Genomic DNA, 25517 nt, shown 5'->3' with positions numbered 1-25517 from the left:
CCTTATTTTAAAATAAAAAATAGGGCTGAGGGTGTAGCTCAGAGGTAGAATGTCCCTGGGTTCTCTCCCTAGTACCACCACCAAAAAAAAAAAAAAAAAAATTGGAGAGAGGCTATGTTTTTATAATTGTGATAATTATTAATGATAAGTATTTGGGATAGTCCCTGACAGTAAACATTCTGTGTTAACTTCGTGTGTGTGTGTGTGGGGGGGGTGTTGTGGTGTGTTACTGAGGGTGGAACCCAGGTCATCACCAGTACCTGACATGATTCTGTCTTAGAACCAAAGTCTCATGGAGGCTATAGCTTCTACAAGTAGCCTTTCAAGGAGAGTATTGTTGGCAGCAGGTGGCCATGGCCTTAGGAACCCAAGTAGGCCCCAGGCATTGGCCTTCCAGAGTGCCAGCATTACTGCCATGGGTACCATCTCCTTTGACATGAAGTTGGTTCAGAAAGGATTATATGGGAATGGGGCCTGGAGTACAGAAGTCATGGAATGCTAATGGCTACCAGGGCAGGATGGGAGTGCCAAATAACAAATCACAGAGTGATTCTCATGGCTTTACAGTTTACTGATGGTAGTTTATGTATGACAAGATTTAGGGGAGAGTTGACTGGCATGGGTACTGACTAATCAGGACAGATACTATATTGCTGGAACACTATCTGTGAGGTACTTTTAGTTATTAGATTGTAGGATTATTCAAGGTCATTATGGACAGAGAGCCTAAAAAATGTAGCCTATATTTTCAGTGATCTTTTAAGGTGATGAAATCATCTAAATATTTAAACACATTCCTTTCTTCTGGTAGGTATTCCATTTCCAGAAATACTGTAGATTTGAAGTTGAAGACATATTGTAGCAGTATAGAAAGAGCAAGTGCTTGAACAGTACTACTTTTGCTGTTGGGATGGGAGGGAGTTGCACTCTTCTTTCTATCACATCGTTTCTTTAGAAGCCTTTTATTTCTTGAGGAGTATCACCAGTGGGAGTTACAAAATCACTTTTAGCAGATTCCGGTAAAAGAAGTTGTAAGCTGCATATTTCAGTCCATTTAGCCAACTTGTGGTTCTCTCTGTCGGGCAAGAGAAATGATCAGCATCAAGTTTCCATTTATAGAGGCCATTATTCAGGTTGGTTGGAGTAATTTGAGTTTACCACAAAGTTCATCTTATACTGCATTCTGTTTTTCAATAAAGGCATTTCTTTTTGTTCCTTGTCTTCCCATCTATGCGATAGACACAAAACCATTGGAATATGCAACTTCATACCTTGGTGAATTGAGCAAGTTAATTTATCTGAGCATTAAAGATCTCATTTGCAAAGGTAGCTAGCTCATCGTTTTATCTACCTACCCATGGTTTTATAAATGAGTATAGGTCCTAGAATGTTCTGAAAGGGATGGAGATAAAGTATATATAAGAATCATTAGGAGGGAAAAGCTTTTCATATTATATGGGTTTTCTGCTCCATGGGGGACATGTCAGGATTAATGAGGAGGAATCAGTAATGAGTAAGAGGCCGTTGTGGTGGTGCACGCTTGTAATCCCAGCATTCAGGAGGCTGACACAGGAGGATCATGGCTCATGGACAGCCTCAGCTACTTAATGAGACCCTCTGCAACTCAGTAAGATCCTGTTTCAAAAATAATAAGCTGGGCATGCTGGTGCATGCTTGTAATCCCCGCACTTGGAGGTGGAGACAGGAGGATCGTGCAGGTTCGAAGCTAGTTGTGTTGGCTTAAGAGACCCTCTTTCCAAATAAAAAAAATATAAAATAGGTCTGAGAGTGTAGCCTGGAGGTAGAAGGGCTTCCAGGAACCCCAGTACAACCAAATATAAATAAATAAATAAAATAAATAAATAAATAAATAGGAAGAATAAAAAACCAGGCTGGGAGTTATGGCTTGGAGATAGAATGCTCCTGGGCTCCATTCCCCCAGTACCGCAAAAAAAAAAAAAAAAAAAAAAAGTAATAATAATAATGGGTAGGGAGGGTGTAACTTTTTCTCAGAAACTATTATAAGAATATGGTTTTTTAAAATGTTTGCTGGGCGTGGTGGCGCACACTCATAATCTCAGTGCTTGGGAGCCTAAGACGTTAGGATCCCATCTCAGCCAGCCTCAACTACTTACTGAGGGGCCCCCCCACAATTTAGTGAGGCCCTGTTTCAAAATTTAAAAATGGGGCTAATGGTATTTCTCCGAGGTAAAATACCTTTGGGTTCAATCCCCAGTACCATAAATAAATAAATAAATAAATAAATAAATAAATAAATAAATAAATAGGTTTTGTTTTGTGGTACTAGGGATTGAACCCAGAGACATTCTACCTTTGAGCTATACCCCCAGGTCTGTTTTTTATTCTTTATTTTGAACCGGTTTCACTAAATAGCTGAGGTTGGCCACGAACCTGCAACCCTTCAGCCTCCACCTCTCAAGTGTTGGGATTTGTGCCACCACACCCAGCTTAATAAAAAATTTTAAACTGAGCCTAGTGTGGTGGTGCATGCATGTAATCCCTGTGCTTGGGAGGCTGAGACAGGAGGATCGCACAGGTTTGAAGCCAGCCTTGGGTACTTAGTTAAGCTCTCAGCAACTTAGTGAGACCCTGTTTCCAAATAAATAGGTCTGGGAGTATAGCCCAGAGGTGAAAGCCTCTGGGTTCCACCCCCAGTACCACACACACAAACACAAAATTTAAGCTGCAAGTTTTATTATATCTATAATGAAATATAAATCTCCCATGTAGATAACTATGTAGTGGGATAACTACTGTTAATGTGTGTCTTCTTAGAAGTGTGATATGCAGATAAGAATATGTACATAAACCAGGCATGGTAGCACATACCTGTAATCCCTGTACTTGGGAGGCTGAAACAAGGGGATTGCAGGTTCAAGACAGTCTCAGCAATTTAGCAAGACCCTGTTTCAAAATAAAAAGGTCTGGGAGTGCAGCTCAGAGGTAGAATGTCCCTGAGTTCAATCTCCAGAGCCCCCACAGCCCCCAGAAATCTCGAGTACAATTTCCTAGACAATTGTTTAAAATGTGTGAGCAGATGGGCATGGCGGCACATACCTATAATCCCAGTACTTGGAAGGCTGAGACAGGAGAATTGGAGGTTTGAGAACAGCCTCAGCAAGTAGTGAGATATTCAACAGCCTTGTAACACTCAGTTTCAAAACAAAACATTAAAAGGGCTGGGGATGTACCTTGGAGGTAGAATTCCCTTAGTTCAATCCCTAGTATCACAAATAAATAGAGTGTGAGCACTATTAACTGCCAAAAAGATTGAATTGTATAAATATATACATCAAAGGTATATATTTGTAAAAGCTCTGTGGTAATTACGGAAAAATACATACTTTCTAAAGTACTGTCTCAAAATATGGTTTGATTGTAATAACAACATTTACTGTCTTATTTTCTCCTGAAGCCTGTGCCTACTGCACTGGCTCAAGTGGATAGAGAAAAGATTTATCAGTGGATCAACGAGCTATCCAGTCCTGAGACAAGGGAAAATGCTTTGCTGGAGCTAAGTAAAAAGCGAGAGTCTGTTCCTGACCTTGCACCCATGCTGTGGCATTCATTTGGTACTATTGCAGCACTTTTACAGGTGAGTATATATATCCATGAGTGGCAGTTCAATAATGTTCATTATACTTGTTTTCCTCTACCTTTGCTTTTTTTTTCCCGGGTCTGGGGATGGAACCCAGGGGCATTCAACCTCCGAGTTCCACCTCCTGTCCTATTTTTTATTCTTTATTTTGAAACCAGGTCTCACTAAGTTGCAGAGGGCCTCACTAAATAGCTGAGGCTGTTCGTGAACCACATTCCTCTGGTCTCAGCCTCCCAAATGCTGGGATTACAAACATGTGCCACCAAGCCTGGCTTTTTTGTTTTGTTTTGGGGTTTTTTTGTTTGTTTGTTTGTTTTTTGTTTTTTTGTTTTGTTTTGTTTTGGTGGTACTGGGGTTCCTGGAAGCCCTTCTACCTCCAGGCTACACTCCCAGACCTTTTTTTTTTTGAAACAGGGTCTCAATCCAGCGTGGCTGGCTTTGGACCTGCGTGATCCTCCTGTCTCTGCTTCCCAAGCATAGAGATTACAAGCATGTGCCACCATGCCCGGCCTTTTTTAGTACTGGAGACTTAAGTTATAGGCATTCTACCTCTAAGCTATACCCCTTGTTCTTAATTCTCCACCCCCTCCCCCCCTTTTTGTTTGAGACAGAGTCTTGCTAAATTGCTGAGGCTTATCTCAGCTTCCAAGGTCTTGCACATGCTAGACAAATGCTCTGCCAATCAGTTAAACTCCCAGCTCTTTTTTTTTTTTTTTTTTTTTTTTTTTAATATTAGGCCAGGCATGGTGGTACACACTTGTAATCTCAGTACTCAGTACTTGGGAGGCTGAGACAGGAACATTGCAGGTTTGCAGTCAGCCTCAGCCACTTAGGCCCTCCACAATTTAGTAAGACTCTGTTTCAAAAAGGCTGAAGGTATAGCTTGGAAGTAGAATGCCCCAGGGTTCAATTGCCAGTACAGGAAAATTTTAATTTTGAGACAGGGTCTCACTAAGGTGGCTCCAACTTGTGATCCTCCTGCCTCAGCTTTCCATGCAGCTGGGATTTTATAAACCTTCAAGCTACCTTGCCCAGCTAAGAGAGGTATTCTTTAATATTTGTAAACACTTATTTTAGAAAAGTCTAAGGTATTTGTTATAATGCAGTTTCTTAGTTTGGTGTGGTGACACATGTATAATCCCAGTACTTGAAAGGCTGTTTCAAAACAAAAAATTTAAAGGGTTAGGGTGTACCTTGGAGGTAGAATTCCCCTAGTTCAATCCCTAGTATCACAAATAAATATGGTGTGAGCATTGATAACTGCCAAAAAGATTGAATTATGTAAATAGATACATCAAAGTTTTTTTTTTTTTTTTTTTGTTTGTTTGTTTGTTTGTGGCACTAGGGATGGAACCCAGGGGCTTTCTACCTCCGAGCTACACTCTCAGACCTATTTTACATTTTTATTTGGAAACAGGGTCTCTTAAGCCACCTGAGGCTGGCTTCGAACCTGCGCGATCCTCCTGTCTCAGCCTCCCAAGCGCGGGGATTACAAGTGTGTGCCACCACGCCCGGCTCAAAGGTATATATCTTTAAAAGCTTGCAGAATTTGAGGATCTCAGGTTCAGGGACAGCCTCTGCAGAGCAGAAAGACTCCCAGCAACCCAGAAAGACCTTGTTTTAAGAACAAAAAATAAAAAGGGCTATTGGTGTAGCTCGGAGGTGGAATGCTATAGGTTCAGTCCCGTTTCACAGGGAGAAAAAAAAATGCAGAGTTTTGGGTTCTACCCCTAAAGATTGGATGTAGTCAGTCTGAGGTGAGTACTAAATTCTGTATTTTAACAAACAAATGATGCTGATGCAGATGGTCTAAGAACTATAGCAAGAAACAATGCTTTAGGAATACTACAAACTAAATCTACATATAGGGGAGGAAAGTGAAAATCAAAGTACAAGGTTGAGATGTACAGTCTGGGGAAAGAAAATGTTAAGACACAGATGTAATAGCTATAGGATTAAAGGTGGGTACAGGTGTGTCAAATTTGGTTCTGACCACAGTGGTCATCGGAGAGGAATAAATTACAAAATGGTACAATCTCAAATTACCAAGGTAGTACAATGATCCTTTAAAGCAATGCCCTCAATTTTTATTAGATTAACTTTTCAGGTCTGTTTGGTAATTTTGTATTCCATCCTTACTGCATATAGCCAAGAAACTATCTTTAATACAGGAATATTTTTCATAAAGGCTTTGTATCTAAAATAAAGGATTATTTTTAGCTAATCATCACTTTTTGACAGTTTACATACCATATTTTCACTGCTATTTTTGTGTGTGTGTTGATGGAGATGTTACCCAGTAGCATTCTACCTTTGAGTGATACCACCAACCCTATTTTATTTTTTTATTTGGAAACGGTCTCACAAAGTTGCTGAGAGCCTCACTAAGTTGCTGAGATTAGCTTCAAACCTATAATGCACCTCTCTCGGGCCTTCTGAGTACAGGAATCACAGGCATGCACCTCCACAGCAGGCTCTGCTGCTCTTTATATATGCATCCCCATCCATGGACCTATGTGGTTATCTCCACATTTTTGTGGTCATACCAAACCAAACTCCAACTTCTTCATGAGTTACTGTGGTTGACTTACTAATACTTTCAGGCCAGAGGTCTCATCATTATAACTTTAAGCAAGATGCTGACAGAAGAAATTATAAAAATATAAAGGTCCTTTAGGTAAATGACTTAATAGCTATAAGGCTAGAAGAGGAAGTGTAGGTAACTACAGTTGCTTCTGTAGAAATAAATCTTCCTAGAGACACATGTTGAAATATCTAAATAGTCAAATGTGTTTGTTAGCAGAGGATAGGAACATTGTTTATATGTTTCCTCTTTAATGATTCAGTTCAAGCCAGGCGTTGTGGAGTATGCTTATAATCCCAGGATGTGAGAGGCTGAGACAGGAGGATTCAAATTCGCAGCCAGCCTCAGCTACTTAGTGAGGCCCTTTGCAACTCAGTGAGACCCTGTTTCAAAATAAAGAATAAAAAAATATGGCTGGGGTGTATCTTGGAGATAGAATGCCCTTGGGTTCCATTCCCGGTACACAAAAAAAACAAACAACAACAACAAAAAGATTCTGTTCATGTAGGATACTTGGAATTGAAAGCTTTTTGTTAAGGATATTTTCTTTACTAATATGTGAATTTTATTAGCTATGCCTTATTCATCTGGTGCTGATTTTCTTTTTTTTTTTTTTTTTTTTTTTTAGGAAATTGTAAATATTTATCCATCTATCAACCCACCCACTTTGACAGCACACCAGTCCAACAGAGTTTGCAATGCTCTGGCATTACTGCAATGTGTGGCATCACACCCAGAAACCAGGTAAATGTTTTGGGTGAGTTGGTAGGAGGGGGTTTGTTTTGAACACAGTCCTTTGCTGAGTGATGAGAGAGCGGCACACAGTATATGTGTATGTCTTTAGGAATTCTTTATTTACTTTATACCCATTCATAGAAATGACCTTTAAAGAGCAGTGTTCACATCATAGGAAAGGGTATGTGTCAAGCATACAACCATTTCTCCTTCCCAAATCTGTGGTGGGTATTATGCCATGATTAAGGTACAATGTGTGGCACATAATAGGTGCTTGGTAAATATTGTTTGAGCATTTTTCCCATTGAACCCAAATTTGACTTCAGAATCGTTTTTAACAAAATTCTGTGCACCCTCTATAGTAGCTTGCATAGATAGTAGATGGGAATTGGCCTGCAAGTTGAAATGTGTTTGCCATTCTGCCATATCTAGAAAATTAAATAAAAGGATGTCCTATTTGAGAATCTGCTTTGTGAACCGGGCATTGGTGGCACACACTTGTAATCCCAGCATTTGGGAGGCTGAGATGGGAAGATCACGGTTCATGGACAGCCTCAGCTACTTAGAGACGCCCTTCACAATTTAGTAAGACCCTGTTTCAAAATAAAAAATAAAAAAGTCAGGCTGGGAGTGTAGCCTTGGAGGTAGGATGCCCCTAGGTTCCATCCCCAGTACTGCCCCCCCCCAAAAAAAATCTGCTTTGTGGCTCTGAAACACTTATTAAAGCCTTTTCTCTCTTTGCCAAGTTTCCTTATGTAATCCTAGTTCTAGGTTGGCACTGACCTTTCAGAGATTTAGAGAGGTCATTAAGAAAAATTTGTGTATGAGTGACGAGGGGTTGGGGTACTCGGGGTAAAACTGGGGCATGCTACCTCTGAGCTACACCCCCAGCCCTTTTTATTTTGGCTTTAAAACGGGATCAGGGCCGGGCGTGGTGGCGCATGCTTGTAATCCCCGCACTTGGGAGGCAGAGACAGGAGGATCGCGCAGGTTCGAAGCTAGCCGCACGCGCTGGCTTAGGAGACCCTGTTTCCAAATAAAAATGTAAAAATAGGTCTGGGAGTGTAGCCCGGAGGTAGAAGGGCTTCCAGGAACCCCAGTACCACCAAAAAAAAAAAAAAAAAAAAAAAAACGGGATCAGGCTAGTTTGCTAAGAATCTTGCTACATTGCTGAGGCTGTCCTTCAACCTGAAGTCCTCCTGTCCCAGCCTCCTAAGTACTGGGAATACAAGTATATCCCAACTATTAGGATTACAAGCATGCCCCACCACAGAAAATTATTTTTAAACATGAAAAATGCAAGAATATTTTGAGTGTTAAAAATCTGGGCTGTTGCTGGCAGTGTTGGTGGCACATGCCTATAATCCTAATACTTGGGAGGCTGAGATAAGAGGAACATGGGTTCAAACCAGCCTGAACAATTTAGTGAGGCTCTCAACAACCTAGCAGACCCTGTTTTAAAATAAAGAGTAAAATAGGACTTGGAGATAGAATGGCCCTGAGTTTAATTCTTACTACCACATAAACAAAAAAAGTGGGTATTGGCCATCCTCCTACAAAGTGTAACTATGAATAATACAAAGCAATAGTGATTTCCGTACTAGTTGCCTGACATTAGCTGCAAAGTGTTTTCAGAATGCTTAGTGTGTTTGAAATGCCATAACACAAAACAAAAATATGCATTTCAGCACAGATAAACCTGTTAATGGCTGCTTTTTTTGTTGTCTTGACTTGGTTTATCTAAGTATACCTGTAAAATTATTATTCAGTCATAAATTAGGTGAGGGAAGAAATCTAGGAGAATTTTTTTTTCTTTTTGCGGTACTGGGGATGGAACCCAAGGGAATTCTACCTCTGAGCTACACCCCCAGCTCTATTTTTTTATTCTTTATTTTGAAACCGGGTCTCACTGAGTTGCAAAGGATATCATTAAGTAGCTGAGGCTTTCTGCGAACCTCCAGTCTCAGCCTCCTGAATGCTGGGGTAAAGCGTGCACCACCACGCCGTCCACAGTTGGATATTTTTAGTTAATCAGTTTTTAAGGTGCTTGGTACTGATTATAGGGAAAGTCATGTGTTCCCTTAACCACCCTGGCTTGAACTTGTTTATTTCAACATAGGCATCATTGATAGATAACTTGAGCTGGATAAGTCTTATGGTAGGAAAAAGACAGATGGAAAAAACTACATACATTTTAGGATGCATAGTAGCATCTTTTTGTTCTGTCCACTGAATACCAGTAGCCTTAAACATCTCTTAGTTCTGACAACCAAAGATGTCTGCATTATCACAAGTCCCCTAGGGGGCATGCCACTCCATTTGAGAACCAGTGATTGAGATAATGACCAATAAAATTCTTTTCTAGGAATTCCTTCCTCTGTCAGTATTATATGCCTTGCAGATTTAACCACCTGGAAATTTTGAATGTTTATGATCAGTAGAAATCATCTCTAGGCTCTGAATGTGATTATTTTCTCTTCCAGGTCAGCTTTTCTTGCAGCACACATCCCACTTTTCTTGTACCCATTTTTGCACACAGTCAGCAAAACACGTCCCTTTGAGTATCTCCGACTCACCAGCCTTGGAGTTATTGGTAAGTTATTAGGGTTGTTTTACAAGCTTGAAATCCTCACTCATGATAATGGTCTAAATTGAGTATTTTGTCTTCCTTCTTACGGTATGTTCATTTCGTCTTTAGGGTTGTCTCATTCACTAAAAAGTGAGTTATTAGGAACATGACAACTCTTACCAAGCACTATTCTAACTGTTGTTGGTTAAGCCATAAGGACCAATTTTTAGGATTCAGTTCAGCATGGATGCAGAAATACTTGCTTTATAGAGTAAAGAATACAAATGCGATTCTACAAAAAGTGTTATTATAAGACTCAATTTCTTTTTTATAATTTTTGCTTAGGTACTGACCAGAAAATAATAATATTGATTATTTGAACTTTGCTTTTATGGATGTCTATTTGTTTCTTCCTTTATTTGATGTGGTGCTGGGGATTGAACCCAGGAGCATTCTTCCTCTGAGCTATAGCACCAGCCCTTTTTTATTTTGTATTTTGAAACAGGGTCTCACTAAGTTACTGAGACTGACTACAAAGCTGTGATGTTCCTGTCTCAGCCTCCCAAATACTGGGATTACAGGTATGTGCCATCAGGCCCTGCTCTAAATTATTGTTTTAATGATCAATCTGTGTTCATATTCTTATTATTATAAATCATAACTCGAGTTATGCGTAAAATTTAGTATTTCTAAGATTGTGTGTGTGTGTGTGTGCGTGCGTGTGCACGCGTGTGCACATTTCTGGGGATTGAACCCGGGGACATTCTATCTCTGAGCTATACTCACAACCCTACTTTATTTTTTATTTTGAAACAGTGTCCCACTAAGGTGTAGAGGGCTTCACTTAGTTGCTGAGAGTGACCACAAGCCTACAATCCTTCTATACCTCCCAGGTTTTGAGATTATAGGAGTATAGAACCACACCCAGCCAAGATACGTTTGTAAAGTATACTTTGGGCCTGGCATGGTGGCACACACTTGTAATCCCAGTATTGGGAAACTGAAAAAGGAGGATGACAGGTTCGAAGACAGCCTCAGCAAGTAGTGAGACTCTCGTAAACCTAGTGAGAACCTGTTTTAAAACTTTAAAAAGCCGGGTGTGGTGGCGCGCACTTATAATCCCAGCATTTGGGAGGCTGAGACTGGAGGATTGCGGTTTGAGGACTGCCTCAGCTACTACTTAGTGAGGCCCTTTGCAACTCAGTGAGACCCTTTTTCAAAATAACGAAAAAGGAATAAAGCACTGGACATGGTAGTGCACACTCGTAATCCCCGGGCTTGGGAGACAGAGACAGGAAGATCGCTCAGGTTCGAAGCCAGCCTCGCTGGCTTGAGACCCTGTTTGCAAATAAAAATATAAAAAAAGTAGGTGTCTGGGGGTGTAGCCCGGAGATAGAAGGGTTTCCAGGAACCCCAGTACCACCAAAAAATAAAAAGTAGGGCTGGGGGTGTAGTTCAAAGGTAGAATTCCCCTGGGTTCCATCCCCAGCACCGCAAAAAAAAAAGAAAAAAAAAAAAAAAATATATATATATATATATATATATATATATATATATATATATATATATATATATATATGGCTGAGGGTATACTAGCTCAGATAGAATGTCCCAGTGCCACTCCAAAAATATAAATAAAGTACATTTTTTTGTACCTTTAACCGTTTTTGAGCCGGGCGTGGTGGCACACGCTTGTAATCCCCGCGCTTGGGAGGCTGAGACAGGAGGATCACACAGCTTCCAAGCCAGCCTCAGCTACTTAGTGAGGCTCTCAGCAATTTAGTGAGACCCTGTTTCCAAATAAAATATAAAATAGGTCTGGGAGTATAGCCCGGAGGTAGAAAGCCCCCGGGTTCCACCCCCAGTACCACCAAAAAAAAAAAAAAGAAGAAGTAGTAACGGTTTTTTAAATGCTCGCAGGTGAAATTTTGCTTTTAATTGGGTGTGGTGGCACATACCTTTAATTCCAGTACTTGGAAGGCTGAGATAGAAGGATCACAGGTTCACAACCACACTCAAACTTAATGAGACATTGTTTCAAAATATAATAATAATAGGGCTAGGATTGTAGCCCAGAGGTAGAATGTCTCTGGGTTCTGTTCCCATTACCAAAAACAAAATAAAAGGAAGAGATTTTGCCTTTTATGTTTACCTCCAAGTGGTGTTTTTTTTATACATGTATATATACACCTTTATTTGGTACTTTGTAATTATACATGATAGTGAGATTCAGAGTGATACATAAATGCATGCACACATCACTTGATGTATTTCCATGTTCCACACCACTTCCTCTTCCTTCTTTCCATACATGTTACTGAGGTTGGTAGTAATACCTTTATGTATGAACATAACCTTATTTAGTTAAAAATTTCCTAAATGGTATTCTATTTAGAAACTTTTTTTTCCAATGCATTCTTTTCCGGGGAGGGGGGGGGAGAGATGGGATGGGATACTGTAGTGGTAGAACACTTGCCTAGCATGCACAAAGCCCTGGATTCAATCCCTAGCATTGCAAACAAAAAGTAAAAGCAAGATCCAATACATTCCTTTCTGCGTGTGTGTGTGGGGGGGGGGGTGTGCTGGGCATTGAGCCCAGTAGCATTCTTCTTTTTCTTTTGTGTGTATGTGGGGAAGGGGGTACTGAGGGTGGAACCCAGGGGCTTTTCTACCTCCAGGCTATACACCCAGACCTATTTTATACTTTATTTGTAAAAAAAAAAGTCTCACTAAGTTGTTGAGAGCCTCATTAAGTAGCTGAGGCTGGCTTCGAACCTGTGCAATCCTCCTGTCTCAGCCTCTCCAAGAGCTGGGATTACAAGTGTGCACAACCACGCATGGCTTTTTTCCTGCTTTTAATCTATCAGAAATTCTCATATAGGAAGTCAGTTACAGTGGCACATTCTTGTAATCTCAGTCCTTAGGGAGCGGAGACAGAAGGATTAGAGGTTTGAGTTTGAGCAACTTAGTGAGACCTTATTTCAAAATAAGTAAAAATAAACCGGGTGTGTGGTGACACGTAATCTCAATACCTGAGAGGCTGAGACAGGAAGATCTTAGGTTCAATGCCAGCCTCTGCAACTTTGGCCCTCTGCAACTTAGTGAGGCCCTGTTTCAAAATAAAAAAATAAAATAGGGTAGTGAGGCCCTCTGCAACTCAGTGAGACCCGGTTTCAAAACAAAGAATAAAAAATAGGGCAGGGGGTGTAGCTCAGAGGTCGAATGCCCCTGGTTTCCATCCCCAGACCCACAAAAAATAAATAAATATAATAAAATAGGGCTGGAAGAGGAGGAGCTCAAGAGATAACAATGCTCTGGATTCAATCCCCGGTACTACTAAAAAGTAAAAGAGAGCCAAGAGAGTATCTCAGAGGTAGAAAGACTTTGTAAATCATTGCAGCAGAATGTAGAGTCCAGAAATAGAGCTACACATACATGATCATTTGGTTTTTGACAGAAATGCAATGTGGAGAAAGATCATCTTTTCAATAAGAGGTCCTGAAACAGTCATATAGCAATATGCAAAACAGTGAACTGCAATCTATACCTTGTACGCTATATAAAAACTAACTCAGTGTGAATCATAGGCCTCCATTTAAATGTACATGAAGATGGAGCCAGGCATGGTGTCGCACACACTTGTAATCCCAGATCTTGGCAGGCTGAGATAGGAGGATCACAGTTTCGCCCCCAGCCTCAGCTACTTAGTGAGACCCTTTGCACTTTAGTGAGACCCTGTTTCAAAATAAATAATAAAAAATAGGGCTAGGGGTATAGCTCAGAGGTAGAATGCCCATGGGTCCAATCCCTAGTACCACACACACAAAAAAGTAGATGAAGATGGTTGTGGTGGTGCATGCCTATAATCCAGTAATTAGGCAACTGAAACAAGATCACAGGTTTGAGGCCAACCTCAGTAATTTAGGCCCTCAACAACTTAGTAAGACCCTGTTTCAAAATAAGTAGGGCTGGGAGTATAGTTCAGAGTTAAAATGCCATTGGATTCAATCTCTAGTACCACTAATAATAATAATAATAATAATACTCATGAAATAGTATTTAGATTTATCTGTATTAGGCCATATTGGTAAATTGTGGTTAGTGCTGGTTGAAATGGAATGTAAGAGATGTGACACTTGTAAAGCCAGGCATGGTGGCACATGCCTGTAATTCTGGTACTTGGAAGAGACGGAGACAAGAATAATGGCAGGTCCTAGGCCAGCCTCAGTAACTTAGACCCTCAAGAGTATAGTGAAAACCAAGTTCAAAATTAACAAATTAAATTAGTGATGAAACATCCAACTTGTTCTCTTATTTTATAGGGAAAATAACTACCAAACAGGGCTTTGAAGCTTTAGGAAGAATTCTCTTCCTTTACCTAAAATATTTGAGAATAGTTGGTATTATTATTACAGTATTGTCTAACAAGGATAGAGAAATTATTTAGCTGGCTAAACTGCTGCTAACTACATGATGACCAGACTTGATGTCTGATGCTGACTAATAAAATCAACCTGTACTGCTAATATTCTTTTTCTCTTCTTCCTCCTCCTTTTAAAAAAAAAAAAAAATAGGTAGGTATAGTTTGGCATGCCTGTACTTGGGGGAGACTCATGCCTCTAATCCCAATACTTGGGAGGCTGAGAGAAGAAGATCACAGGTTTGAGGACAGCTCCAGCAGTGTAGTGAAACTCAGCAACCTAGTGAGACCAAAATTCAAAATAAATAAATAGAAAGGGCTGGGGATGTAGCTTGGAGGTAGACTACTCCTGCATTCCATTCCCAGTACCTCAAATATATATGTATATGTATATATGTATATATGTGTATATACATATATATACATATGTATGTATGTATGTATGTATGTATGTATGTATGTATCTAATTCCACCATAGTTTGTGTTCTATATTATTTAAATTCTACAACTCACTTGATACGGAATTCAAAGTTATTTTAACTGGAAAACCTGACTCTAAATAATTTGTCCATTTTCTCTAGGGGCTTTGGTGAAAACAGATGAGCAAGAAGTAATCAACTTCTTATTGACAACAGAAATTATCCCTTTATGTTTGCGTATTATGGAATCTGGAAGTGAACTTTCTAAAACAGTACGTGCTTTAGATTCTGCTTTATTTTTGGCTCTTAAGCTATTGCTTTTATAGTTCTGGAATCACTTTCTCTTTTCTCTTCAGCAAAGAAAAGAAGCTTTTCTTTGCTTTTATTTTATTTTTTATTTTGGTGTGTGTGTGTGTGGGTCTGGGGATGGAACCAGAGGTATTTGACCTCCAAGCTACACCCCCTGCCCAGTTTTTTATTCTTGACTTTGAAACAGGGTCTCACTGAGTTGCGGAGGGCCTCACTAAGTAGCTGAGGCTGTCCACGAACCGCGATTCTCCGTTCTCAGCCTCTCGAATGCTGGGATTACAAGCGTGCGCCACCACGCCCGGCTATTTTTTTTTTCTTTTAAATAAGAGTTAATTATAAAATGGTCATCAAGAGCTAACAAGATTACAAGTTGTGCACACTTGTAATCCCAGTATTTGGGAGGTTGAGACAAGCAAATCACAGTTTGATGGCCAGCCTGCAACTTGTGAGGCCTTCCTCAATTTATCAAAATAAAGAATAAAAATTGGGCTGGGTGTTTAGCTCAGAAGTGGAATGCCCCGGCTTCAATCCCCAGTACTTAAAAAAAAAAAGGCAAAACAACAAAAACCTAGATTATTCAGAAGGATATGGAGTTAAACACTAAACTTTTCTCTTTTTCCTGAACCCACGAATCACTCTATAAATATACTATGGTAATATAAAATGACAAGCCGTAGTACATTGTTTCAGACTTTTTTTTTTTTTTTTTTTTGGTGGTATTGGGGTTCCTGGAAGCCCTTCTACCTCCGGGCTACACTCCCAGACCTATTTTTACATTTTTATTTGGAAACAGGGTCTCCTAAACCAGCGCGCACGGCTGGCTTCGAACCTGCGCGATCCTCCTGTCTCTGCCTCCCAAGTGCGGGGATTACAAGCGTGCGCCACCACGCCCGGCGTTTCAGACTTTTTTTTACACATAATCAAGTATTTGAGCTTCTGCTTACTGTTTAACCATGGTTATTATAAAAATCTTTATTTATTTATTTATTTATTTATTTATTTATTTATTTATTGGTGTGGTACTGGGGATTGAAGCCTCATCTCATATTTGTTTGTTCTTTGTGTTTTTTTTTTTTTTTTTTACCAGGGATGGAACCCAGGGGCATTCTACCTCTGAGGTATACCCTCAACCCTCTTTTTTAGTCTTTATTTTGAAACAGGTTCTCACTGAGTTGCAAAGGGCCTCACTAAGTAGCTGGGGCTGGCTGTGAACTGCGATCCTCCTGTCTCAGCCTCATGAATGCTGGGATAACAAATGTATGCCACCAAGCCCAGATTACTGAAAGTCTTGCTAAATTGCTGAGGCTGTCCTGGAACCTGTGGTCTTTCTTTCTCAGCCTCTCAGTTACCAGGATCACAAACCTCTGCCACCATCATGCCCAGCTGCGAATTACCTTTTTAGATAAAGACTATACAGATAGTAATTCAAATATTTAATAGCTTACTTTGCCTTCTACAACAAATTTGTAACAAGATTCAATAAGAATTCATTGTGATGATTTTCCTCCTATGTCATATTTGCATTTCAAATCAATTATATTTTCCTCCTACTACTTCATTACTTATATTTCAGCAATGAGGAAAGGAAATAACAGCTGGCCATAGTGGCACACATTTATACCTGCAGTACTTGGGAGGCTGAAACAGGAGAATTGCAGGCTCACAGCTAGCCTCAGCTACTTAGTGAGGCCTTCCTCAACTCAGTGAGATCTTGTTTCCAAATAAAAAATATAGTCTGTGGGTGTACCTCAGGGGTCAAAGTCCTCTGGATTCCATCCCCAGTACTGCAAGAAAAAGGAAATAAAAGAAATAAACTGGGCATGTTTACTCAGTTTTTGGGAGCTGGGACAAGAAGATTGAAGGTTCAGCTTCAACAATTTAGTGAGATCCTGTTTGAAGTATTTGGGAGTCTTAAGACAGGAGAATCACAGATTCAAAGATAGCCTCCACAATTTAGCAATTCCTCAGCAACTTAGCAAGACCTTGTTTCAAAATAAAATACAGCTAAGGATGTAGCTTGGAGGTAGAATACATCTGCATTCAGTCCCAGTACCACACACCAAAAGAAGTGATATCTGATACATGCCTTTAATCTCAGTATTTGGGAGACTGACAGGAAGATCTCAGGTTTGAGGCCAACCTCAGTTATTTAGCAACACTGTTCCAAAATAACTACAGCTGGATATAGTGATGCACATCTATAATCCCAGTATAGGAAATTGAGACGAGATTAGTGGGCTCAAGACCAGCCTCAGCAACTGGAGTGAAACTTTTAACAACCTAGCAAGACCCTATTTCAAAATTTAAAAATAATAATAAACAGAAAGGGCTGGGAGTGTGTCTCAGAGGTAGAATGCCCTTGAGTTCAGGCCCACGTGTCAGAAAGGGAGGGTAGGAAATGAAGAAGAAAAAAAAGAGGGCAGGCTTATTTACCTCACTCACAAGACATGAGGCATAGCTGAATCTTTAAAATCATCTTGGCTCGCCGGGCGTGGTGGCGCACGCTTGTAATCCCCGCGCTTGGGAGGCAGAGACAGGAGGATCGCGAAGGTTCGAAGCCAGCCGCGTGCGCTGGCTTAGGAGACCCTGTTTCCAAATAAAAATGTAAAAATAGGTCTGGGAGTGTAGCCCGGAGGTAGAAGGGCTTCCAGGAACCCCAGAACCACCAAAAAAAAAAAAAAAAAACATCTTGGCTCATGGACAGAAAAAGAGACTACGGGTTCACTTAAGGCTTGGTCTGGCTCTGCCACTTGGTAGCTTTGTCACTCAGACCTTCCCTGACACTTTGTTCAGCAGTTATACCAGGCACATAAGTACGTATTCAATAACTAAATATCTCTGAGGTTTTAAGAATCTGATAATTACCTAAGAACTTGTCCATTATGTAAAATGAGAATAGTAGTATGTACCTTCTCATAGATTAGGAGAAGAAGGCTTATAAAGCCTTTAGGAATGCTCCTGCTGTGATAATAACCAATATGGCAACATTTACTAACTTTTCATAATATGTATATATGATTAAATTATATATGATATTCAAGGATTTCCTCTTGCTTACTTTTCTGATTGATAGGAAAATGAGTAGAAGCCAGGCATGGTGGTGCACGCTTGTAATACCAGTACTTGGGAGGCTGAGATGGGAGGATTGCATGCAGGTTCACAGCCAGCCTCAGCTACTTTAAAACATAGGGCTGGCCGGGCGTTGTGGCGCACGCTTGTAATCCCCGCGCTTGGGAGGCTGAGACAGGAGGATCGTGCAGGTTCGAAGCCAGCCGTGCTGGCTTAAGAGACCCTGTTTCTAAGTAAAATATAAAAAAAAAAAGGTCTGGGAGTGTAGCCTGGAGGTAGCCCCTGGGTTCCATCCCCAGTACCACCAAAAAAAAAAAAAAACATAGGGCTGGAGATGTAGCTCAAAAGTAGAATGCCCCTGGCTTTCATCCCCTATACCACAAAAAGAAATGAGTAGACAGTTGAACAATTAAGTCTGAGCAACTTTTTGACTTCTTAATTTTGTTTACTCCAGGTTGCCACATTTATCCTTCAGAAGATCCTTTTAGATGACACTGGTCTGGCTTATATATGTCAGACATACGAGCGTTTCTCTCATGTTGCCATGATCTTGGTGAGTTCTTTCATCTACCCCTTTTGCAACTACTTCTCATCGCACAGCTTAGGTCCTTTGCAGTCCACACTGATCAGCTTTAGTCTTCTAGAAATAGCAATTCTGGACCCTTTTATAGTGATTCTTAGACAATATAATCTTTGATGTCAATTAGAATTATTTTGTTTTTTGTGTTTTTTCTTGCCCCTTCCCCTATTTTGGGTGAAATAGGGTAAAATGGTCCTGCAGCTATCCAAAGAGCCTTCTGCCCGTCTGCTGAAGCATGTAGTAAGATGTTACCTTCGACTTTCAGATAATCCCAGGTAAACATTTAGAGGATTTATAGGACTTTAGAACATACTCTGATGGATTCCCCATCTCATGGCACGGGCCCTATATCTTCAGGACAGGGAAGGAGGGCTTAACTGTATTTAGTTGGTTTTGGACAGAACTTAAATTCCTTTTACAATCTCAAATGCTAAATTCGTTATCTATCTGAGTTGTATCTTCCCATTGTAACTCTCTGTCCCACTCTGAAATTCCAGTGTCTAGACATTTTCAAGGGAAGCCTTTTGATGCATTCATTACTACTGTGGCTTCATCTTTCTATTGCTATTCCAAGCAATCAGAAAGAGAAGTATACTTTCAAAGATCTCTCAGAAAGGACCATAGCCCAAAGGACCCATAAATTTTATTTCCAATTCTCTGATTCCAGGAAGGTCATTTGAGCTACTTATTTTATCTCCCTATGTTCATAATGTTTCTGCCAAAAATCATACATTGTAGATAAAATGTGTTTTACAGATGTTTGACCTTTTGCTTTGTAAATCCATAATTTATGCTGAAAGCTATTTGTTCAGATTCTGTCCAACCACATAATGGAGTGGTTTCTGTGTTCATAGAAATGGGGTAACTTAAATTTAATGTGAAGTCAGTCTCCTGCTACTAAGGTTATTCAAGCCCTACTTAATTCTTTGGCCATTTTGTCCTGTTCTTCAGTGATTTTTGCTTTCACCAAAGTTTGAAAATGTATTTATTTATTTAAAGTTCTACTTTTCCGGCTGGGCGTGGTGGCACATGCTTGTAATCCCAGAATTCAGGAGGCTGAGACAGGAGGATCACAGTTTGTGGACAGCCTCAGCTACTTAGTGAGGCCCTTTGCAACTCAGTGAGACCCTGTTTCAAACTAAAGAATAAAAATAGGGCTGGGGGTATAGCTCGGAGGTAGAATGCCCTTAGGTTCCATCCCCCAGTACCACAAAAAATAAATAAATAGGATAAAATTCTACTTGTCCAAGTACAAAAGAAGCTATAATTTGTTTTAAATAGCCTTTATTATAAGTAGTTAACATTTACCTTTTTTAGGTTTTCAGATTTGACTTTCTGCTGTTCTTTATTTCAAAGAAAATGAAACATTTAAAACATCTGATAATGCTACTTTCATAGTTTTGTTTATTGGAGTTTTAAAATATAAAATTGAAGCCATTTCTGTAAAGACATAAATTGATAAGTTAATATAGAATTTACTATTAATATGCTGGTTATTAAAAATATTTCATTAACTTTTGACCCAACTATTTCTAACATGAATATTTTGACAGTACTAATAAATCAGAAAGCAGTTTAAAGTAAACAGTTGCACCATTTTATTCCAGTTTGCTTTTGCATGAGATTCTACATTGGAGTATCATCCTGAAAATGTTTGCAGACTACAGATCCTGGGGGTTTCTGAGCCTGTGTCTAATATAAGTGTTAGAGAATTTTAATGGCTTCTTGATGCAATCTGACCGAGTTATAGATTCCCAGGATGCTGTGTGTTTATATCTAAAGGGGCTCTCTCCTAGCCCCAAAATGTGGGTTTATTTGTTGGTCTCCCTGGTTGGTTTGTTTGTTTCTGATGTAGGGCACGTGAAGCACTCAGGCAATGCCTCCCTGACCAGCTGAAGGACACAACCTTTGCCCAGGTGCTAAAAGATGACACCACCACAAAACGCTGGCTTGCACAATTGGTGAAGAACCTGCAAGAGGGCCAGGTCACGGATCCCCGGGGTATTCCCCTGCCCCCTCAGTGACTCTCCCCTTCCTCTCCCACTATGCCCCCAAAAGTTGGGGGAGGGAGGGGGAACCTACGAGGAAAACAGCTCAGGTTTTATTGCCGACTGGGAACAGACAACCTCAATGCTGAACCGCACTGGAGAAAAGGGGCAAGGTACCCCTGCTGAAGTGTATGGGCTGTCACCTCAGGCTGCTTTGTGGACCTGGGCTTCCTCTGCTACTCCCAGGAAATGGGCTTCTGACACAACAGACTGCTACCACAGCCCCAGGAGGATGTCAACACCAGCAAATGCTGTTCTTACAGTATACCCAAGATGACCCTGTTCCTCTGTCTCTACCTGGCCACTGGCAAGAAGTGGGGACAGTGGTGATAGCAGCAGCACTCTAGGCATGGTGAGCACCTGGGACCAAGCCATGTGGCATTTCTGACTTTGCCTTCCTGGAAGACGCAAGACGTTTCTCTTAATTCTCTCTCTCAGTATGTTTACTTTGGTTTTTTGTTTTTAATCTCAGAGAGAGGTGTGTTTAATGGACACAGGCTGTAATTTTCAGCAAAACTCTTGTCAGTTGGCACTGTTTACAAGTCTGTTAGCTTGCATAAGCTCAATAAAAGTTGGTCTGGGCATTACATCCCCTCTGATGCAGGCCAATAGCTGCGTTAAGCTTTTGAGAGAAGTGGAAGTTGGGAATAAGCAAAGGCCAGCAGGAACCCATTGCCTGCTTCCCTCTTCTCAGTCTTTTCCTCCCTATCTTGGATGCCACAAGGACCTTAACCTCGTTTTTGGCTTTAGCTACTAGCTTTTCCAAATCTTAGTGCTTTTTTTTTTTTCTTGCTTCCCTCCTATTAAAGCAGATGTCTTAATTCATCTGACTAGCCTGGGTCAGGAGGGTGGTGGTCTGCAAGTCCAAATCTTCAAAGATATTTTCCAAATAACTTTTTTTTTAAAGGGATGTACCTGGGATTAAGGTATTAGGCTACCTTGCCCTATTCTTCTAGTGTAAATTCCAGCAACTCCATCTGTCTTCATGATTGTACCTGAAGCAGTATTAGTTGAATTAGTATTTTATTTAGATTTAAGATGGAGGGCTAGACTACTCATTCAGTCTTTTTTTCTTTTGTTTTTCTTTTGGTCTATGGAAATTACAGGGTTGTCACTAAAATATTTTTCACTTGTTCGTATTGTATTGGAGAGTTCCCTGACCTTCTGAGTTTCAGGTGGCTCCCATCACAGTCCACAGGCTTGAATCCATAACTAAGGTAAACTGCCTTGTTTTCCCCAGTCCTTCCCCTTGCTAGCTCTCTACCCCTTATTGATCTAACTCTAGAGAGGGGCCAAGTCTTTTCTTTCCACATCTCAAACAATTGAAGATGTCTAAACAAGTTTGAGATGCAACTTTAAGGGGCAAGCTCAGAGAAACCTTTGCAAAGGCAGTTCTGCCAACCCAAGGGCTTTCAAGCCGACTTTCACAAAGAGCCGGTCTTGTTAGTTGGCCTCTGTCTCCTTAGAGCCAAGAAAGTAGCAATTAAGTAGCCTACATGTAGGAAGGGTAGAATAAACACTTATTCTCCTGCCTTCCAAAATGAAGAACTGGGCCAGCTCTCAGTAATCTCAAGCCTGAAGAGGAGAGGTCGTATACAGAGATCCGCATGAACTCGATACACGTCTTGACTCCCTTCAGCCTAGAGAGTCCGACTGGGATAACCCTGATTTTTGACAGCCGCCTTCCTGCTGAGCCAAAGTTTTTTCATTCCCTTTCTACTGGGGAAGCAGCTGGGGCCCAGGGCCTTGCACCCTGGGAAATTCACTCTCCATCTTTTGGTGCATTGGCCATGTTACTATGCCAATAGTGTCTTAATTCTTGTCCCATCTATTCTCAGCTGGCCTTGGTACCCACATAAGAGTTAGTGGGGGAGGGGTGGGTTAGGTGTTATTCATTATGTTTGGTCCTAATACGTGTGTTATATAAAGAGACCCCTTCCCTTATTTTGTGTTCCATCCCTCTCACCCTCTAAACAGGATTGAAATAAAACATGCTTCTGTTTTTATAAAAATGATCTTTTTCTTTTAATTAGAGATTTCATTCTCTCACCATAGAGGTGTCAAGGGCATCTGGTTAGATGGTTCTTGTCATTCCTGACAGCCCTGACTACTTAAACACATACATTTCCCTGCCAAGAGGGCAGTGGTGGTTCCCTTAGGATCTAAAAGGTTTCAACAGATCTGTCTGGGAAGCTGGGACAGTACCTCCTATCTAATAAAGTATCTCTCGAAGGGACAGAGCCTTACCTCACTCCTGATTTTCATCCCAGTGAATGGGAGCGACTTCTATAAGAAGGTAGTGCTCAAAATACCTTATTATGGATGTAAATGCTCATCTCCCAGCCAAGTGTGATGGTACACACCTGTAATCCCTGTACTTGGGCTGAAACAGGACTACAGGTCCAAGGCGAGCCTCAGCAATTTAGTGAGACTCAGCAGCCTAGCAAGACCCTGTGTCAAGATAAGGGAGGTGAATATAAGTGTCTGTCTGAGGTAAAACTCCCCTGGGTTTAATCCTCAGCACTACAAAAAAAAAAAAAAAAAAAAGGTGGTGGTGGTTTTTGGTTTTTGTTTGTTTGTTTCTTACTCTGGAATTGAAAGCTTAGAACCTGACTTAAGAATTATTCCCATGCTTACTATCAGTAGGACACAGCCAACCTCTATGTCCAGCTTCTTTTCAAGAGCCTTTTAGAGGGCCTGTGACTTTGGTAGGCCGGGCCAAGGAGAGGCACTGGTAGCCTTCAGGTCATGCCTTCTCCACTGTCTACATAGGATTCCCATGTTCACTATTCTTACTGCTCATCGGCTACAAAAAGGGAACACACAAAGTTGTCATCAAAAACCAAACAGGGCTGCGGATGTAGCTGACTGGTAGAGGACATGTTTAGTATGCACAAGGCCCTTAGTTCAGTCCCCTGCACCACAAAAGGTGGTGCTAGGGATTGAGATAGGAAACCTGATATTAGTACATTTATTTCAAAAACAGATATAGCAAACAACATTTCAGTTACACAATTAGCAAAGCTACTTTAATTGACACATATGGAATATTGTATTCTTAGCTGGGTGTAATGACTCACACCTGTCATAGTACATGGACAGCTAAGACAGGAGGCTCAGGTTTGAAGACAGCTACCACAGCAATATAGTGAGACTCTCAGCAACCTAGAGACCCTGTTTCAAAAAAAAAAAGTAAAAAATGGCCAGATATGTACGTGGAGGTAAAATGCCCCTGGGTTCAATCACCAGTACCACACACACAAGGACTTGATTGTGGCTGCGTGTGGTGGCTCATACCTGTAATCCCAGTACTTTGGAGGCTGAGACAGGATCGCAGGTTCCAAACTCAGCCTCAGCAACTCTGAGGCTTGTACCAACTTAGGGAGACCCTGTTTCCAAATCAAAAATAGGACTGGATGTATAGCCAGCATTTTTTTAAAAAGGCATCTATCCGATCTCATTTGGACTCAATGCAAAAATACGAGGTTGATTTCATACTTGGAAACTAATCAGTGCAATTCACATAGTCAAAAGGAAAAAGACCACACAATCATCTAGAGGCACAGAAAAAAAAAAAAAACAGCTAAAATTAACATCTATACCCAAGTACTGAGTACTGGGGTTTATAGGTATGCTACCATGCCTGGCTCAACTATCCATGACTTTGGGGGGAGGGGGTCTGGGGATTAAATCCAGGGCATTCTACCTCTGAGCCATATCCTTAGCCCTATTTTTTGTTTTTTGCTACTAGGGATTGAACTTGGAAGTGGACTACTTCTGAGCTATTTTATCCCCAAGCTCTATTTTATCTATTTTTGAAACAGGGTCTCACTGTTGTAGAGTGCCTTACCAAGTTGCTGAGGCTGGCTGCAAAGCTGCAATCCTATAAATTTCCAAGTACTGGAATTGCAGGCATGTGCTCCCATGTCTGGCTTGTTTTTGTTTGTTTATTGTATCTCCAAGCTATACCCCCAGCCCTATTTTTTATTTTTTATTTTATGTATTTATTTTGTGTGTGTGTGTGTGGTACAGGAAGTGGAACCTAGAGGCTTTCTATCTCTGGGCTACACCCTCAGACCTATTTTATATTTTATTTGGGAACAGGGTCTCACTAAGTTGCTGAGAGCCTCACTAAGTAGCTGAGGCTGGCTTCGAACCTATGCAATCCTCCTGTCTCAGCTTCCTAAGTGCTGGGATTACAAGCGTGTGCCACCACACCAGGCTTTTTTTATTCCCTATTTTGAAACAAGGTCTCAGTAAGTAGCGGAGAGCTTCACTAAATTGCTGGGGTTGGCTGCAAATCTGCAGTCCTCCTGTCTCGGCCTCCCAAGTACTGGGATCACAAACGTGCACCACCATGCCCAGCTTTTATTTTTATTTATTTGTGTGTGTATATGGGGGGGGGTTTACTGGGGATTGAACCCAGTGGTATTCTGCCTCGAAGCTACACCCCCAGCCCTATTTCATTTTTGTTTTTGAAACAGGGTCTTGTTAGGTTGATGAGAGTCCTGCTACTTGCTGAGGCAGCCTTTGAACTTGAAATCCTCCTGTCTCAGCCTCTCAAGTGCTAGGATTACAGGTGTGTGCAACTATAACTGGCTTGTTTATTTTGAAATGGCCTCACTAGGTCACTGAAGCTAGTCTTGAACCTCAGATTCTCCTGTCTTCCTAAATAATAGGATTACAGGTGTGTCACCATGCCTGGCTCAATCCATGATGGCTTGGTTGGGGGGAGGGTGTTGGTTTTTCTTGTGTGTGGTACTGTTGAGCATGTGCCACCATACCTAGCTATATACATAATTTAAAAAAAGAAGAAAGCCGGACATGGTGGCGCACGCTTGTAATCCTAGCATTTGGGAGGCTGAGACCAGAGAATTGTGGTTCGCAGACAGCCTACTTAGTGAGGTCCTGGGCAACTTAGTGAGACCCTGTTTCAAAATAAAGAGTAAAAAATTGGGCAGGTGGTATAGCTCGGAGTTCAAATGCCTCTGGGTTCTATCCCCAGACCCGCAAAGAATAAATAAATAGATAGATAAATAAATAAATTGCCAAGACTAGTCTTGAACTTGCAGTCCTAACTCACCTTCCAGAGTCACTGGGATTACAGGTATGGATCACCACTTCCAGTTTCTCTGTAGTCTTTTTTTGAAATTATGCCTCCTGG

At 40.9% G+C, this 25517-nt stretch overlaps 1 protein-coding gene across 1 annotated transcript; it reads left to right on the top strand.

The window, feature by feature from the left end:
* Positions 1-1091: 1091 nt before the first annotated feature.
* CNOT9 (CCR4-NOT transcription complex subunit 9) lies at positions 1092-20329 on the top strand (the record flags this gene model as incomplete). The annotated part of the gene is made up of 8 exons (XM_080689321.1): positions 1092-1133; positions 3437-3616; positions 6832-6947; positions 9422-9531; positions 14510-14619; positions 18180-18278; positions 18489-18580; positions 20161-20329. 8 exons carry the CDS (start codon positions 1092-1094, stop codon positions 20327-20329), a joined length of 918 nt encoding a protein of 305 aa, XP_080545447.1.
* Positions 20330-25517: the final 5188 nt, after the last annotated feature.

Source organism: Muscardinus avellanarius (genome assembly GCF_963383645.1).
Source record: "Muscardinus avellanarius genome assembly, chromosome: 2".
Taxonomy (NCBI): domain Eukaryota; kingdom Metazoa; phylum Chordata; class Mammalia; order Rodentia; family Gliridae; genus Muscardinus; species Muscardinus avellanarius.
Note: the sequence above shows the minus strand (reverse complement) of the source record. Positions and strands in the feature narration are given on the sequence as shown.